The sequence below is a fragment of the Pantherophis guttatus genome, chromosome 4 (assembly GCF_059756535.1).
Source record: "Pantherophis guttatus breed Tessera chromosome 4, ASM5975653v1, whole genome shotgun sequence".
NCBI lineage: Eukaryota > Metazoa > Chordata > Lepidosauria > Squamata > Colubridae > Pantherophis > Pantherophis guttatus.
The window spans coordinates 160,249,354-160,265,805 of NC_142066.1; the positions used below are offsets into that span (position 1 = coordinate 160,249,354).

General features: G+C 60.4%; 2 protein-coding genes across 2 annotated transcripts; both read right to left on the reverse strand.

Annotated features, from left to right (window-relative positions):
- Positions 1-435: 435 nt before the first annotated feature.
- GBX1 (gastrulation brain homeobox 1) lies at positions 436-6,497 on the reverse strand. The gene is made up of 2 exons (XM_034423454.2): positions 5,630-6,497; positions 436-1,199 (listed from the first exon to the last, which is right to left on the reverse strand). Exons 1-2 carry the CDS (start codon positions 6,384-6,386, stop codon positions 631-633), a joined length of 1,326 nt encoding a protein of 441 aa, XP_034279345.2. The 5' UTR covers positions 6,387-6,497; the 3' UTR covers positions 436-630.
- Positions 6,498-8,302: 1,805 nt separating this feature from the next.
- On the reverse strand, positions 8,303-15,872 carry ASB10 (ankyrin repeat and SOCS box containing 10). Its single transcript, XM_034423453.3, has 5 exons — positions 15,474-15,872; positions 12,249-12,516; positions 9,928-10,432; positions 8,732-8,845; positions 8,303-8,632 (listed from the first exon to the last, which is right to left on the reverse strand). Exons 1-5 carry the CDS (start codon positions 15,751-15,753, stop codon positions 8,447-8,449), a joined length of 1,353 nt encoding a protein of 450 aa, XP_034279344.2. The 5' UTR covers positions 15,754-15,872; the 3' UTR covers positions 8,303-8,446.
- Between the last annotated feature and the right edge of the window lie 580 nt (positions 15,873-16,452).

Genomic DNA, 16,452 nt, shown 5'->3' on the forward strand with positions numbered 1-16,452 from the left:
CTACTGAGAAAATCTGCCCTGGGGAAGGGAAGGAGCAGAGGGTCTTCCTTGTGCCTATGATGGGTGGGGAGGGGAATGAAGAAGGGGCTGCTGCAAGGACCCCGACGGAGCTTGACAGGGCTTGAAGCGAGCCAAGGAGTTTCCCATGGGGAGCCTTGGAGATCTCCAGACTCACTTCCCGGACGGTCCTTTGGAAAGGCGGAGGGGGAAGCCTTGCCTTTCTTTCCCCGACCCCCAGTTCCTCTCTCCCCGTTTTCAGAAAACGGTCGGGGTGGCAAGTGCGCGGAGTCCCATGAATGGTGGGCTTCGCGGACTCTTTCCGAGCCGGCGGGACGGTATTCCCCCCACACACACACACACGTGAGCGGCCACGGGGAGGGGGACCTCCCCCTCTTCTCCCCCACCCACCGAGATGGGAGTCGACCACTCGGGGTGGTAGGTCCATACAAAATAGATTTATTGATCAAATACACGATTCTGCACGGAACGGATACGGGGGTCGGGGCGCGGCGGGAGGGGGGAGGCAAGCTCATGTACAAAAGGGAAGGGGGAGGGCGCCCCTTATGTACAGACTTTACACGAATAAATAAGCGGGGTGGGGGGCTGTACAGGCGGGGAGCGGCGGGGCCTTCAGGGCCGCTGGGCCTGCTCGAGCTGCTGGTGTTGGCTGCGCACGGCGAAGCGGTTGACATGGACCGGGATGGGCACCACGATCTTGGGGTTCCGGACCGGCTCCCCCGAGCGGCCGCTGACGTTTCCCGCCTTGATTCGCTTCCACTTGGCGCGCCGGTTTTGGAACCAGATCTTGACCTGGACCTCGCTGAGCTTGAGCGCGTGGGCGATTTGGGAGCGCTCCGTCAGGCTCAGGTACTTCTTGCAGTGGAACTCCTTCTCCAGCTCTAGTAGCTGCTCGCTGGTGAAGGCCGTACGCCGCCGACGGCTCTTGCCCGGGCCCCCCGACGACGACGAGGGAGCAGCGGCAGCCCCGGCAGGAGGAACCGCCGCCGCCGCTTGCTCGCCCGCGCCACGCTTAGCCTTGGCTTTGGCTGGCACCGGGCCGCCGCCGCCGCCGGGACCCTCCAGGAACGGCTCCTCTTCGCTCTCCGCCTCCGCCGAGCTGTCCTGCTCGCTGCCGCAGCCCGCCTCGCCCGCCCGCTCGTCAGCCTTCTCCTCGTCCGAACTGTAGGCGCCTTTGCCGTCTGCGAGAGAGACAGAGAGAGAGTGAGAGAAATGTGTCTGATTAGTGGAAGAGAACGGAAAGAAAGAGAGAAAAAGAGAGATAGACAGGCAGACAGACAGACAGACAGATGCGTGTGATTAGTGGAAGAAGAAGGAAAGAGTGAGTGAGAGAGAAAAAGAGAGAGAGAGACAGACAGACAGACAGATGCGTGTGATTAGTGGAAGAAGAAGGAAAGAGTGAGTGAGAGAGAAAAAGAGAGAGACAGACAGACAGACGGATAGATGTGTGTGATTAGTGGAAGAGGAAGGAAAGAGTGAGTGAGAGAGAAAAAGAGAGACAGACAGACGGATAGATATGTGTGATTAGTGGAAGAGGAAGGAAAGAGTGAGTGAGAGAGAAAAAGAGAGAGAGACAGACAGACAGACGGATAGATGTGTGTGATTAGTGGAACAAGAAGGAAAGAGTGAGTGAGAGAGAAAAAGAGAGAGAGAGAGAGATGGATAGATGTGTGTGATTACTGGAAGAAGAAGGAAAGAGTGAGAGAGAGAGAAAGAGAAAGACAGATAGAGATGCCTGTGATTAGTGGAAGAGAATGGAAAGAGAGAGAGAGACTGACAGGCAGATAGATGTGTGTGATTACTGGAAGAAGAAGAAAAGAGTGAGAGTGAGAGAGAGAGAGAGAGAGAGAGACAGACAGACAGACATGTGTGTGATTAGTGGAAGAGGAAGGAAAGAGTGAGTGAGAGAGAAAGAGAAAGACAGATAGAGATGCCTGTGATTAGTGGAAGAGAACGGAAAGAGAGAGAGAGAGAGACAGACAGACAGACAGATAGATGTGTGTGATTACTGGAAGAAGGAAAGAGTGAGTGAGTGAGAGAGAGAGAGAGACAGACAGACAGATGCGTGTGATTAGTGGAGGAAGAAAGAAAGTGAGAGACAGAGAGAGAGAGAAGCAGACAGACAGAGGTGTGTCTGCTTAGTGGAACGGGAATAGGAAGTGAGAGGGGGGGAGGGAACGAGTGGAGGAGAAGAGGGGACGTCTCTCCCCACGGAGAGGCACTGTCCCATCAAATCGGAACCCGGCCACGCGCGCGGTTCCTGTCGCCCCACGGATCCAACTCCGGCCAACAGCGCCCAAGCCGCGTTGCTCCTCCGTCCCCGAACTGGTGCTAGCAGGAGGCGCGGCTCACACGTTCCATTCCAGCGTGGGTAGGTGTGTCCATGCGTGGGAGGCGAGCGGCCGTGCGGACTCAGCTCCGAAGCTGGCGCCCGAGTAAAGCGGGAGAAAGGGACTGGCAAGGCCTCACCTCCCCCCCACCCCGGTTTACCCCTCGAGCGGGGACCGCAGGTCGCCGCTTGGGACAGGGCAGATGGAGAATCTCTGCGGGCCTTTGCCCCCCACCCGCCGCCCCCGTCCCTCCCCGTCAGGCCAGGCGCAATGGGAAAGCACCGGGCTGCCTCTTGCGCGGCAGGTCCAAAGCGGCCTACGAGGAGGTCGGACTTCACGATGGCCACGGGGACGGGGAGAGGCTTTGGCCAGCCCGAGAAAGGGGGTCTTTCTTCCGGGCTGCCTGCCTACTTCGGGGGTTGCCCTCCCCCGGTCTGGGTTTGATGCCAGGATGAGGCGCGGGCCCTTCCTCTGTTTTCCAGAAGGTCCTTCTCTCCCCACGCCGCGCTTCCCGAAGCCAGAAGATCAGAGGCCGCCTCCTGCCCCGTTTAACGATTCCTCCTCCCCAACTCCAGTATTGCCAGCACTGACCTGCAAGGGCTTCAGGGAGGGGGCGGGTGGGGGAGGATCGCAAGGAAAGTTCGCTTGCTTGTAAGGCACCCAGCCGCGCTGGGGGCGGGGGGGGGGGCGGGAGAGACCTTTTGGCCCCGCGGCGGCGGTCAGTCGCGGCTATGAGACCCCGAGAGCTCTCCCCAAAGGGCCTCCCGTGGACGGACCCCTTGCCCTGCAACCGGAATCGGAGGCTCCGCCAAGCCAGGCCGGCCAGATGCGTCTGCAAAGCAGGGAAAGAGCGCAGGGGGAGCTCGCGGCTCAGATTCAGGCCGGACCTGTACGGGTCTCCGACAATGAAGCCAGTTGTTTGAGTCTGGAAATCCAGGGCCGAGGGCCTCTGGGCGTGTGCGGAGTGTTTTTTTCTGGCATGCCCTAATAAATGGATCCGATGAAATCGTGCCACGCCGGGCAAGTTGTGAGACGCGCCGGGGAGGGGAAGCTTTCGTCGAAGAAAACCTTCCTGCGGGATTCGGCCAAACCCCCAACGGTTGCTCTCTGCCTTCTTCAGATACGTTTTATTTTATTTTTATTTTGAGCTTCCAGTCTAACCCCGGGGTCATCCCCGAACACCCCCCCCCCAACCCTAACCCTAACCCTTGTAAGTCCGCGGTCCGACAGAATCAGCCGCCGAAGCAGGGCCAGCTCCGGGACTCGCGGCCAAGCGCCCGAGGAAAGGCGCAGGGCGATCCTCTCATTCCCGTTCAGTCTTCGGGGTGACCTAAGGCAGGGCTAGCCGAAACCAGCCCAGGCGCGGTGCGCAGGCAAGGGCCCGGGGAGCGCGGGTGGTCGCCCGCCCCCTTCTGCGGCCGGGAACGGGTTGTGCCGGGAACGCGGGAGGCTTTGAACCTGCGGTTGGGGCGCCTGGGCAGCGCCCTTCTTAGCGAAATTAGCTGCTGGGCTGGGGATGATGGAGGCTGCAGTTGACAGTCCAAAGCCTTCTGGGCTGGGAGTCCTGGAGAACTAACGGTCCCTCGTCCGAAGCCTAGAAGCCTGAGTCGTAGCTCACCCTCCACCCCAACGATCCCTGGTCACTTCCGTGCGACTTGGACTCCTTGCAGGGCGACCCTGATCTCCTGAGTGGGGCTGTCCGCTCACCGCAGGCCCCCCAAAAGCTGTGGGGAGGCTGCTGCAGCCTTTATAGGACTAGAAGGGCCCGGCTGTTAGTCCCGGAGACGTGGTATAAAGATCATGCCCTGCCCTGGATCCCAGGGGCTCACTGCCGAAGTGAAGGAAGTGCCCCCTAAGTTCCTGCAATGTGGGGGGGACGACTACAGACTAGCCACGCGTGGGGGACGTCCTTTTTCATCATCTATTGATTTAGTGATTATTCAATCTCTGCATCCCGGGAGTCTCTGCCTTAGGAACCCCTGCGCGTGCCCCGGAGGGCTCCAAGTGGGGAAACGGATTGGGAAGCAAGGGCGCGGCTTCCTTGCCCCCAAACTAGGCAGGCCGCCCCAGAGCGGGCTGCTCCCCTCCCTCCCTCCCTCCCTCCCTCCGTACCGGCAGTGCGTGTCAAAACTCGGACTCTTGCCGGGCCAGATCCTACTCCGAACCCCCGGATGCCTTCACGGCATTTACTCGGGAGTAACCATCTTCTCTTCTCAGGAGGGCCCCGATGGTTTCGTGCAGCGTTTGTTGCTGCAACTTTCCGCCGCCGACCGTCCCCGACGGTCTTGGCATCTCCTATGAGGGAGAAGCGGCGAAAGGACCCTCCGACCCGCCACGGTCGAAAGAGTTCCCGACCAGATTTTGCCCCGGGAGACCCCGCCCCACGAAAACCAGAAAAACTGCGACTGCAGACGTGACGTCCCGCTGAACCCCTGAAAGGCTCTGTGGCGCCCGGGCCGAGGGAGGGGGGAAAGATTCCCGCGCCTCTTTTTCCAACCCGTCCGTCACCTCGCTGCCACAGCTTGAGGGTGCCCGATTCAAGAGGGGATTGGGACCGCTGCTCCAATTGGTTCCGCGGGTCCGAAACATCTTGTAAGGGAGCCCGCTGTCCGGGCCTCTGGAGCAGGGAACGTTGCAAAGCGAGCCCTCTGCCCTGGCCTTCCCTTTGGTCGCACGCGAGGAACGGGCGGCTCAGCCTCGGCTGCTCCGCAGCACCAGGGACAGCTCCGTCCCCGCCGGCCCGGGGTTTTCCGGATGGAGCCGCCGGCCCGCGAAAGAGAGCTCCGTCACCGGAGGGAAGGAGAAATCGTTCGGCGCGCCCGGGACAAGCGCTCGGTGTGGCGGCTGCGGTGAGGAGCGCGGAGCTGAAGGGACTCTTCCAGACAATCCCTGTTTGGCCCAGGTGTCCGGGAGCGCCCGGTTCCTCCAAGGTGCGCCCTTTGCGAAGAGACGGCGGGCCGGTTGGGGCAGGGCGGCAGCCAGATCATAATTTGGGCATCGAGCGGTATAAGAGACAGGCCTAATGAGGCGCAGGAACAGGGTTAGGATTAAGGTCCGGGGTGCCTGCTGGCCAACGGGAAAGGAGAAGGGACCCCGCTGACCGCGAGGGTGGGTGATTGCTTCAACTCGATCGGTTCTCATCCCCCTCGTTGACACTCCCCCCCCGACATCCCGGTGAGTAGACAAACTTTCTCCCGCGCGAGAAAAGTTCTTGCCACGCAGCAACCGGCCCAAGGAGCCAACACGCAGCCTGCCCACCTGCCGCCCGAAGAGGGACCCACCTGCCAGGCCGGGAAAGGGATCCGGGAAGTGCAGCGGCGGCTCCGGGCCTCCTTTGTCCCGGGCTGGAGACAGCTCTCCTCTTTCCAGTTCTTCTGCCCCGCTGCGGCGGCGGCAGGGGGGCTCGGCGCTGCTTCGACCAGCGACCGGCAATTCCTGCGGCGGGTAGAAGCCGTCCGGGGGCTCCCCGAAGCTCGGCAAGGCGGTGGTGAGAGCCACCATGGACGGGACGGCTTGGCCGAGGCTGGCGCAGAAAGAGTTGCTGAGGCGGCCGGCGAAGGAAGCCAGCGGGGCCAGCGGGGGCAGCCCGGTAGCGGCTTGCAGCGGCCCGTGGGGCAGCACCAGCGGCCGGTAGGGCATGAACATCGGGTAGCCGGTGTAGAGCAGCGGGCCGGAGCGCGGGGCGGGCGGCGAGTGCCCGATCAGAGAATCGATGGAGAAGGCGGCTCCTTGGCCGCTACTTGGCCTCTGCATGGCGGCGGCCCCGACCCCGCCGGCACTTACCGGCCCGGCTGACCCGCCGCCAGAGTCTCCAGAGCGACCCGGAGCTCCAGCCCCGGCGGAGGCACGGCGGCTCGCTTTCCGCCTTTGGTCGCTCGGCCGGGGCCCTTCGACGGAGCCGCCGCCGCGCCGTTCCTCCCGCTGCCGCCCTGGCGCTTGGCTGGCGCTGTCTGCCGAGAGAGGGCGGGCGGGCGGCGGGCGAGGAGGGAGGAGATGGCAGGGGAGGGGGAAGGGGTGTCGCCCTGCCTCCGCGCTCATCCATCTTCCTCAAATTCCGCTTGAGTTCCCCCCTAGAGCCGCCCGCCCCGCGGCCGGGCCAGGGAGCAGCGGCGGGTTCCCACTGGAGCGGCCAGGGGGCCCCTGGGAAGCGCCGCCCCCTCCCGCCTCATCAGCCATTATGACTGGTGATTGATGATTGCCAATTACCGGCCGGGCGCACAAGGGGCCTTTTGTCGGGCTGGGCGGGACCAGCTGCCCCGCGGGCGGGCGGGGGTGGGGAGGGGCCCCGCGGGACTCTCCCACCAATCGACTCCCGCGGGATCGCCCTGGCCGTGCTCTCCTGTTCTCGTAGCAGGACTGACGGGGAGCGGATCTCGTCGCTGGCCGGTCCTTGGGTCGCTCGGACTTTGCCTCTGCCCTTTGCCGCTATGCTCGCTGTCTATTCGGTCGCGGGGGATGGGGGTAGGGGGGAAGGCCCTCCTACCCAGTGGATCTCGGCACGCCGACCCATCCGAGCCCCCCCCCCCATCGTTCATGTTCTCCCGCTCCAGGGCATCCGAAGCAGTGCCAGTCTACGTGCCACGGGTCTTGCCCCGGGTGTTGGGCGCTTCCCACCAGAGCTACTGGCCAGCACCCGAACATATTCTTTCGTCGTTTTTGGGGGTGGGGAGAAAATGCCCTGGCTCCGTCCACCGCTCTGTCTTGCAGAACCGAAGGGGAGGGAGCCGCCCCTCGAGCCCCTCGTCGCTGCCCTTTCCTTTCCGAGGCAGGAAGCGCCCGGGCCTCACCTGGTCCTTTGCCTACCTGTTGCGCCCAGACCTCTCCGAGGGGACCCCTGGGGACGCTCCGAAGGGCGCTGGGCGCCTCCCCGCGGCTGCCCTTCTTGGAGCAAAGAGCAGGCTGCCTGGGGGACAGCCAGGTGGAAGGACCGAGGCGGAGGATTCCTCGAGTGCTCAGACAAACGCCCCTCCTCGCTTCCCCCCTCCCGTGTCCTTTCGCCACTTGTTTCCCAGTCACGGCATCAAATGGACTCTGTCCGCCAAGACCCTGGGACTATGGCAGAGACGGGATTCCTGTCCCGAGAAAGGCAAGGGGCCGCGCCCTCTTTCAGTCACGCCAGGACACCCCCGCCTCCCATCTTTTGATCCGCCGCTGCCCCCCACCCCTCCACCCCTGTCTGCCTCAAGGCGCCCCCTGCAAGCCGCATCCAGCTGCGTCCTGCAGCGCCGCCTGGCGGTGACCTGTGGGAGGGGCAACCAGGGTCGGCTTGTCTGGGAATCTGCCCACCCAGCAGGCTGCGGCCGGGCCCTTCTCCAGCGGCTGGGCCCGTCCCTCCTCTGCTCGTCCCGGGATCGGGGAGGAGACACACACAGCCACGCACCACGGAAAGGCAGCCTCTTTATTACACACCCGGGCAATCTACAAAAAAAGCAGGGATCTCTCCACACGCGAGAGAAAGGCTGGGTGGGGGGGGGGGAGAAGAGAGGAAAAGGAGGGGGGACGGACGGATGAGAAGGGGGTTTCTCCGCGCCTGCGGGACAGAGCCTCTGCTGGTTTGCTTTCACCTGCCTTGGGGATTTGGGGTGAGGGCTCTGTCACTCTGGGGAACCAGTGCTCCGTCAGGGAGGCAGCCTGAATGGGTCCAGGGGCTGGCAAGGAGGCTAGTCCGGGATCGGTGCGTCCAGGCGTCTGGAGCTTCTACCTGGCTTGGTCTGCTCAGCCGTGCCGGAGCCGTGCCCGTAAAGCTGGCAAGGGAGGCACCTTGAGTCTTTCCGCTCCCAGCTCCGAGGAAGCGAGGCGCGGCACCCATGCGCATCCACGGCCTCTTTTTGTTTTATGGAATCTCTGGCAGATCGCTGGATCTTTCTTCAGGCTCGCCTCAGGGAGGTTCCCGCCGGGAGGGCGATCCTCCTTCACCGCCGCCTCCCTCCCCCCCCCCGCGCCGTTCGGATCGGCCGGAGTGGTCCAGGCGCACCGGGTTCTCTGTGGAAGTGGGGGGCCCGCCATACCTGTCCGGCCTAGGCTGAAGGGCGAAGGTGCGGGCGCTTCCCTCGGCTGGGATTCCCAACTACCACCCCCGGAGTTGGGGCTGAGAAGGGCTAGTAAAGGATGTCCTCGAAGCGAAGCAGCACGAAGTGATGCAAGGCGGGGGGCAGTTGCAGGTGGGGCAGGGCCTGGAGGAGGCGGCCTTCCAAGCAGCTGCGAAGAGCGCACCTGGCCAGGTGTTGCAGGCTGCGAGGTCCCTGGCCGAGGGCGAAGAGGGACCGGAAGAACCGCGGGTGCTGCTGCAAACAGGGAAGCGGGGTTTCGTGAGAATGGGAAAGGCAACCCCGGCAAGAGAAGCCCCCCTCCTCGGGACCGCTCGGGCTCCCACGCCGACTCACCTGCACCAACTCTTCTGGGACAACCTGCTGCCAGGCCTCGGTGACGGGCACTCGGACGTAGCAGTTGAGCAGGGTCTCCACCGTGCGAGGGGAACCGCAGCAGTGGCGCAGCACCTGTGGGGAGGTGGGGGAAGAAGAGAAGGAGGGGCTGTTAGTGTTGAGCGCAGGCTGCCTGCCTCGGGCCCGAATGCCTTGGAAGGGTCCCCGCATGAAGGTGACGCTTCAAAGGTTGGGGAAGAACGCAGAAGTGGCCCCAAGAAGAGGCCTGAGGGCGAGAATTGCTTGCCTTTCCTTTGCTTTCCCGGGGTATCTACGAGCCCACCCACCCACACCCACCTCCCCCCTGGCAGGCCGCTGCTTGACCGGTGTGGCTGGTGACCCACGCTTGCCGTTCTCCTCCGAATTTTTTTAAAATGCCCAGTCTTAAGGATGAAGGAGGGCGGCCCTGCTCCACCGGCTACCCTGCTGGACCCTCCCCTATGGAATCCTGCCCCTCTCTTACCCCCGGATCTCGCCCGAACCTCACGCATTGAGGCAATGGAGCCTCGAACCCGGAGAGCCGAGTTGGCTTAGGAAAGTCAAGGTGCGCCCACATTTCCTTTGGACTTTATAAAGCCAAGCTTCTATATTCTGCCTCTCCACGAATCCTCCAGACAATTTCCTGCCCAGAGGGGACAGGAATCCAAATCCCGAAGTTGGCAGCTCCGTGACTAAGATCCCTAAGGCATGTGGACGGCCACTGAGCACTCTTTAGGTTTGCACGTCTGGACGGCCCTGCGCTGCCCAAATCGAGCCCGGGACTGCCATCTGTCAGAAATGGGGGGGAAGGGGGAGGAGACGGGGAGGGTTGGGCTAGATGACCTACAAGGTCCCTTCCAACTCTGTTCATCTGTTCTGTTCACGGGCCTGGTCGCCTCTGCGCCAAACGGAGCCCGCCGCGGCCTTAAGCGCGGCTGCCTCGTTGATCCCGGGGAAGCCGTGTTTGCTTTAGCTCGGTCTCCCCGGGAGCAGGCAACCACCAGCGTGGACTTCCCACGCCCCTTGCAGGCAGACCGGTCCCAGACCCACTGCGTAGTGGGAGAGGGGAGTTGGAGCCCGCGCGCCCTCGTCCCCCGGGACGCTTTGGAGGGAGCGAGCAAGCCGCGGCTCCTGCTAGGTCGTCGCTTCCTCGTCCCGCGTGGCGACCGGGTGCATACCTTGAGCAGCGCCCCCGGCCAGACGCGGACGGCGCCGTGGTTGAGCAGGTGGCGCACCACCAACTCCGGCCGGTGCTCCAGGCGGTAGGCCGCCACCTGCAGGGCGTTGTGGAGCGCCGTGTTGCCGCTGTAGCTCATGATGTTGACGTTGGCGCCGTGGGCCAGGAGCAGCGCCACCACGCGTGGGTTGGCGTTCTTGCAGGCCTGGTGCAGCGGACGCTGGCGGTCGCGGTCAGCGGCGTTTACCCGGGCGCCGGCCTCCACTAGCAGCCGGCACACCTCGTAGTAAGCGTCCGCCGCCTGGGCGGAGTGCGCCAGGCCGCAGGCGGCGATCAGCGGGGTTTCCCCCTCGGCGTTCTTGGCCTCCAGGGCGGCCCCGTGGCTCAGGAAAAGGTGCACGTGCTCCACCAAGCCCAGCCGAGCCGCCACGTGCAGCGGGGTGTCCTCTTCCTCCTCGGACGCGCAATTCACCACCGCCCCGTGGCTCAGCAGAAGGCGGGCGCACCTGGAAAGGGGGAAACAGCGGGAAAGGGACTGACAACGGCGGGGCTTTATTGCGACCCCAAAACTGGCGGGAACCACGGTCCGACCCCTTCCCCGAGCGCAGGCTCTTGCTCTGGGGTGGGTCGTTGGGTCCGCCTTTCCTTCTTGCCAGCCCCTCCCCCGCAAGGAAGGGCCCGGCCCAAGGAGTCCTCTTTGAGCCGGCATCTCAGGAGGGAAGGCGGACTCGAGGGTTGGTGAAGCCAGTGGTGGGTTTCAATTTTTTTACTACTGGTTCTGTGGGTGTGGCTTGGTGGGCATGGCTTGATGGGCTGGCAGGGGAAGGTTATTGCAAAATCCCCATTTCCTCCCGATCAGCTGGGACTTGGGAGGCAGAGAATATATGGGGGCGGGGCCAGTCAGAATTTTTACTACCGATTCTCTGAACTACTCAAAATTTCTGCTACCGGTTCTCCAGAACTGGTCAGAACCTGCTGAAACCCACCTCTGCTCGAAGCCTCTTGCGCGGGGCTCTTCGGAGCAGCTGGAAGAATAAGCCCTCCCCTAGAGAGGGGTGCGGGTGCTCTTCCAAAGGGGAAGCAGATGACACCCCCTTTCGGCCCTACCGTCTCCTAAAGGGCCGCTCCCCACGCCTGCCTTTTATGCAGCGGGCTCAGTTCGTTCCCTCCCACCCCCTCGCGCGCCCAAAGTCTTCTTTTCCTATGAAACTACGTCCAAGGCCGAGCGCTGCCTCGGAGCAGAGGCTGCAGGAGTCAGTGTGGCGCGTGCCCTAGGGCTGCCCGCCACTCTCAACCGAGGGGAAAGGTCGGAGCGAAGCCTTTCTCAATTCCTACCCGCTTTTACTCCCCGTCCCTGCCCACCGGTAGCAAGGAAAGGCCGGCCAACTCGCCGCGGCCACGCCACGGAACAACTCCCTGCTCGACAAGAGTTACACCGATATCCAAGAAATGGTGGCATAAAAGCTTAAAGACAGGATGCCAAAGGAGAGACCGAATGAAATGCGAAGGACACAAATTAAATTATTATTTTTTACTTATTTTAAATAATTAAATTGAATTGTTCACTTGTCCTGCAGCGAATTGTCCCATGATGGTTGGCCGTGGCGAGTTGTCCCATTCAGGATGGCTGGATGATTTGGGGGGCTCAGAAGACGCCCTGGACAGCTCCCACTCGCGGCCTCCAGCGATGCTTGGGCCAAAACACTTTCAGCGAACGCAGAATGCGTTGCACCGCTTCGCGGGAGGCTGGGCGACGTCCCGAGCGGATGCGCCTGCCTTTCCCTTCGGATGTGGCCGTTCCTCTACTCGGGAAAGGGAAAGTCAAAGAGTCCCACCCGCCTCAGCCACACGCAGACCGAGCGGACTACCTGAGGGGTGAGGAGGTGGTGGAGAAACATTGCCCCCCCTTGTGGAAATCACCCCCCCCCCGCGCGCACAGAGCTCGCGAGCCTCGCGGCTGGTTCGGAGACCCGGGCTAGCGGTCTTCTTCCCGTTGGCCGCCCTTGCCCGTCTAGGGCTCCCCTGCCCGACACCGGAAAGAAGCCGGATCCAAAAGAATGCTGCGGGATTTGGCACGAGCCAGTGGATCCGACTCTTGCTTCCACAGCCTTCCGGCTGCCCCGTTTTTCAACAATTCAATAAGCCAAAAGGGGGGTGGGGGAAAATGCGGCAGGGAAACCGGGTTCTGGGGATCTAACGGCCGGGTACTTTCAAACGCCCCAAAGCTTCCCGAAGCCTCCTCCCCTCCTCTGCCGCAGCTAGCTGCTCAGGGCGAGTCCTCGGCTGTTACTCTGCGGGGCGTCGCCAGGCGGAGCTACTCACTCGCTCGAGCCGGGGTTCCGGCAGAGGTGGAGCGGCTGAAATCCGCTTTCAGAGATAGCCCGGGGGTCAGCGCCGAAAGAGAGCAGGAGCCGGACGCAGTCGGCGGTAGCCGCCGCGCAAGCCGCGTGCAGGGCGGTCTGTCCACCGGGCGCCAGATCCACCTCGGCTCCGCGCAGCAGCAGGTGGCGCAAGCAGTCCAGGTAGCCGCGGCTGGCCGTGATATGCAACGGCGTGGTGAGCTCCTGCTCGTAGGTCAGAGACCACAGCCCTGGGGACAGAGAGAAGGCGGAGGGTCAACCGGCTGAGCCATGGGGCAACCTCTGGGGGAGGGGGGACGGGCTTCCCAGCCCCAGTTCCCAACCCCCGCAGAGGGAGAAGGGCCGGGGCCGGGAGTGGGACTCTCCGCGTCCACAGCTGCCGGCCTCCCTTCCTCCGTTAAGCGGTCTCGCCCCGCGCACTCAGCTGGCGGGCACTGGAGCGGTACTGCTCCCACTCGTGGCCGTCGCTGGTGTCGAAGACGGAGTTGGGGCCCACGCCGCTCTCGGGGTCGCTCAGGCAGCAGAGAAGAGTGCAGCCGTCGCCCGCCAGCAGGGCCTGCCAGAAGGTCTGCGCCCCTCCCCGAGCCCTGCGCGTCGAGATGGGCTCCATGGCTGCGCCTCTTCTCCGGAGGGAGGCGGACGGTCTCTCCGGGGGGGCGGGCACTTTCTTTCTTGGGACACCTGGCCTGGCGCATGGGAAAGGGCAACACTTGGGCCGGCAGGAAGCGGCGTCCAAGTGAGGCAAGGGGAGCCTGCGCGGGGAGGCCGTAATCTCTCCTCTGGCCCCGTCTGGAAGGTCCCATAGCAATAAGCACTTCAATTTCTATTGTTTACCAGCCCCTAGAGCTTAGTCACCAGGTGAGTGAGAAACAGCAGCTGTGTTCACACAACCCGGGAAAGATCAGGTAGTGTGACTTGGTGAGTTTTTTGGGGGGGAGGGGAAGACGGGAGACCCCAAGCATTTTATGGGCTGCCCTTTGTCTGTTTGTTTCCTTTATGTGTCAACCAAGAAAATGGGTTAAGTGATTAATGAAGTTGAATAGGAAGGTTGGTTCTGGAATACATACCATTGTTGTTGTCGTCGTCGTCATCATCATCATCATCATAATCAAACATGAAACTCATTCAACTGAACATTTAAAAATGTGTCACAAATACCATTGACTGGTCCTAATGGTTGAAACGGGTTGCTGCCAGCATCCTAGGTATCAACCAAATACTTTCTTAAGATGTAGGATGTTCCAAGAAGTGCAATTTTTTGCAGTTCTGCTGGTGTTATTGCAGGAAGCTGCACTTTGTTGATGTATCTTATAAAATTCTTGGACATGGTATCAAGTGCCCCGATGACAGTGGGTATCACTGTTACATGTTTCATCCATAGCTGTGTAGTTTTGATAACCAGGACATGCTATTTGGTGATTTTTTCCAGTTCTTTTTCTTCAACTCTGCCGTCTCCTGGTACAGCGATATCAATAAACTGTACGCTTTGGCCCTCGACAACCATGATATCTGGCTTATTATTATTAGTAGTTGTAGTATAAATTAGTAGAAAATATATTATTATAACTTAATAGAAATTATTATATTATTATAAATTATTATATTATTGGAATACAGTATTCCAATATTTGAGGGGCTGCTACAAAGAGGAGGGGGTCAATTTTGGAAAGCAACAGATGGCAGGACAAGAAACAATGGATGGAAACTCATCAAGCAGCCTGGAATTAAGGAGAAACTTCCTAACAGTGAGGACAATTAACCAGTGGAATTGCTTGCCCTTTTAAGAAGAGAATGGACAACTACTTGTCTGAAATAGTCCAGGCTAGGATCTCCTGCTTGAGCAGGGGGCTGGACTAGAAGACCTCCAAAGTCCCTTCCAGCTCTATTCTCACTCGGATTCTACAACAGAATTTGGCCTCCCTTCGCCTAAGAAGCTTAGCGTTGAGCTGCTTTTAAACAATAAATTTAGTTTAAAGATTTGTTGACAGTTTGCCTCAAGGAGTGTCCCCCCCACATCTTGAGATGGAGCAGATTTTGCCCCCAGTGGAGAGGCTGGGGAGGACAACAGAGCCCTGGCAACTGTTGGCTGAGATGGACAGGAACGGGCCCACTCCCATTGGACCCTCCTCTTCCTGGACAACCCCTGCAGTGAGGCAGCTCACTTCCAGCCCCTCCAGCCAGGCATCCTAGCAAGCCCCTCCTCCGGGTGGAAGGGACAAGCAGGTTGGTATGTCTGTGGCAGTCTGTGATAATTCGCCACAGCCAACGGGACAAGAGGACAAGAGTTATATTAATATCCAAGGTCTGTAGAGATTCTGAGACTTCCAGGTCATGGTTGTCCCAAAGGTGTTTTTTTCAGGAGGCCGCTGGACTTTCTGGTTTTTCTTTTTCCAGATGTTTCACTTCTCATCCCAGAAGCTTCTTCAACTCTTGACAGGATAGCTGTCTGCAAGGAATATAAATCCTTCCATTCCCTATCATCCTGTCAGAGCTGAGGAAGCTTCTTGAACAAGAAGCAAAACATCTTCAAAAAGAAAAAAACCCCAAAAAGTCCAGTGGCCTCCTGGAAAAAGCGTCTTTGGGTTAATATCCAAGAAATGGTGGAACAGAATCATTCAAGAAAGGACGCCAAAGGAGGGAAGAGAATGAAATGTGAACGGCAACAATCCAATTATTATTATTTAAATTTTATTTTGAATGATTCAATCAAATCGTTCAAACTGTCCCACGGCGACTTGGCCACAAAGAGTTGGCCTTGGGGGTGGGGGGGGGGAGGATTTACAGATTACAAATTAACAGAGTTGGAAGGGACCTTGTAGGTCATCTAGTCCAAGCCCCCGCCCAAGCAGAAGACCTGACACCAATGGTGTATTGCCCCCAGTTCGGCCAGTTCTATAGAACCAGTAGTAAAACTGGTGGGAGGCTCCGCCCACTGACCCCGACGTCATCAGAACGCTTCTGCGCATGTGCAGAAGCTTCTACGCATGCGCGTACGGCCCTGTTGCAAACCGGTAGTAAAGGTAAGTAGAACCCACCCCTGCCCAACACCATTTTTGATAGACGGCAGGCAGATTTCAGCTGGGACCCCTGGATACTCCAGTTTGTAGCTAGTTCAGTGTCCCACCACGGGGGGGGGGGGGGTAGCAGCAGCACCTGCGCGGTCTCCTATCTTCCCTTCTGCTCTTACCCCATTTCTGACTGGTCCAGCGCAGATCCTGACCCTCGGCATGGATGAGCAGGTTGACCGTGGACCATTTGGTGAAGTGCCGCTGCACCTCAGCCAGGTCCCCCGTGTAGAGGGCATTCTGCACCACAGGATCCCGGCACTCCAGGGGATCCTCATGCACCCTCCTGTTCTGCAGGGTCCTGGCCATCTCAGAGCCCTCCCTCCTGCCAGGCCTTGGCTCCTCCCGCAGCTCCTGGAAGACCTTCCTGGAAGGGCCGGAGAAGGAGGGGCAGCGTGCCATGACCCTCCTGGAGGAACGGCCGCCTCCGGCAAGCAGTGGCCGAGTGAAGCCTCTCTTTGCCCCTGACACAACCCCTATAAATAGCTTTTTTTTTTTTGGCAGCCACAATTAGATCATCTGCCGGTGTGTTAAGGCTTCCCAAAATATATTCCATTTGTGTGCCAAGGCAGCCTGGGTTCCATGCCAAGCCTGGCCCTCTGGACGTCTGACAGTGAGAGCAACCCAGCCGTGGAACAGAAGTTGCCCTTCAGAAGTTGTCGGAGCTTCGTCACTGGAGGCTTTCAAGAAGAGACTGGACTGCCATCTGTCAGAAATGGTGTAGGGCCGTGATGGCAAACCTATGGCATGCGTGCCACAAGTAGCATGCAGAGCCATATCGGTGGGCATGCAAGCTCATCATGCGTGTGCTGGCCAACTGATTTTTGGGCCTTCTGGTCCCATTGGAAGTCAGCAAACGGGCCGTTTCTGGCCTCTGTAGGGCCTCCAGGGGGTGGGAAGGCTGTATTTGCCCTCCCCAGGCTCCTAGAGAGGCTCTGGAGCCTGGGGAGAGCAAAAAACAGGCCTACTGGGCCTACCATGCCATCACATGCTAAAAGCGGGGGGAACGCGGGGGGTGACATAATAGAATTATGGGTGTGGGCACGTGCGACCTCCTCATGCGACCCCCACTTTTGGCACGCAATGGCAAAAAGGTTAGCC

What these genes read in the sequence shown, in the direction of transcription:
- GBX1 (XM_034423454.2), bottom strand. Translation starts at nt 6,386, where the DNA reads ATGAGCGCGGAGGCAGGGCGACACCCCTTCCCCCTCCCCTGCCATCTC. An exon ending in TCCCTTTCCCGGCCTGGCAG is followed by an intron (nt 1,200 to 5,629) that starts GTGGGTCCCTCT and finishes TCTCTCTCGCAG; the next exon opens with ACGGCAAAGGCGCCTACAGT.
- ASB10 (XM_034423453.3), bottom strand. Translation starts at nt 15,753, where the DNA reads ATGGCACGCTGCCCCTCCTTCTCCGGCCCTTCCAGGAAGGTCTTCCAG. An exon ending in CTGGACCAGTCAGAAATGGG is followed by an intron (nt 12,517 to 15,473) that starts GTAAGAGCAGAA and finishes CTCTGTCCCCAG; the next exon opens with GGCTGTGGTCTCTGACCTAC. An exon ending in CGGAACCCCGGCTCGAGCGA is followed by an intron (nt 10,433 to 12,248) that starts GTGAGTAGCTCC and finishes CCCCCTTTCCAG; the next exon opens with GTGCGCCCGCCTTCTGCTGA.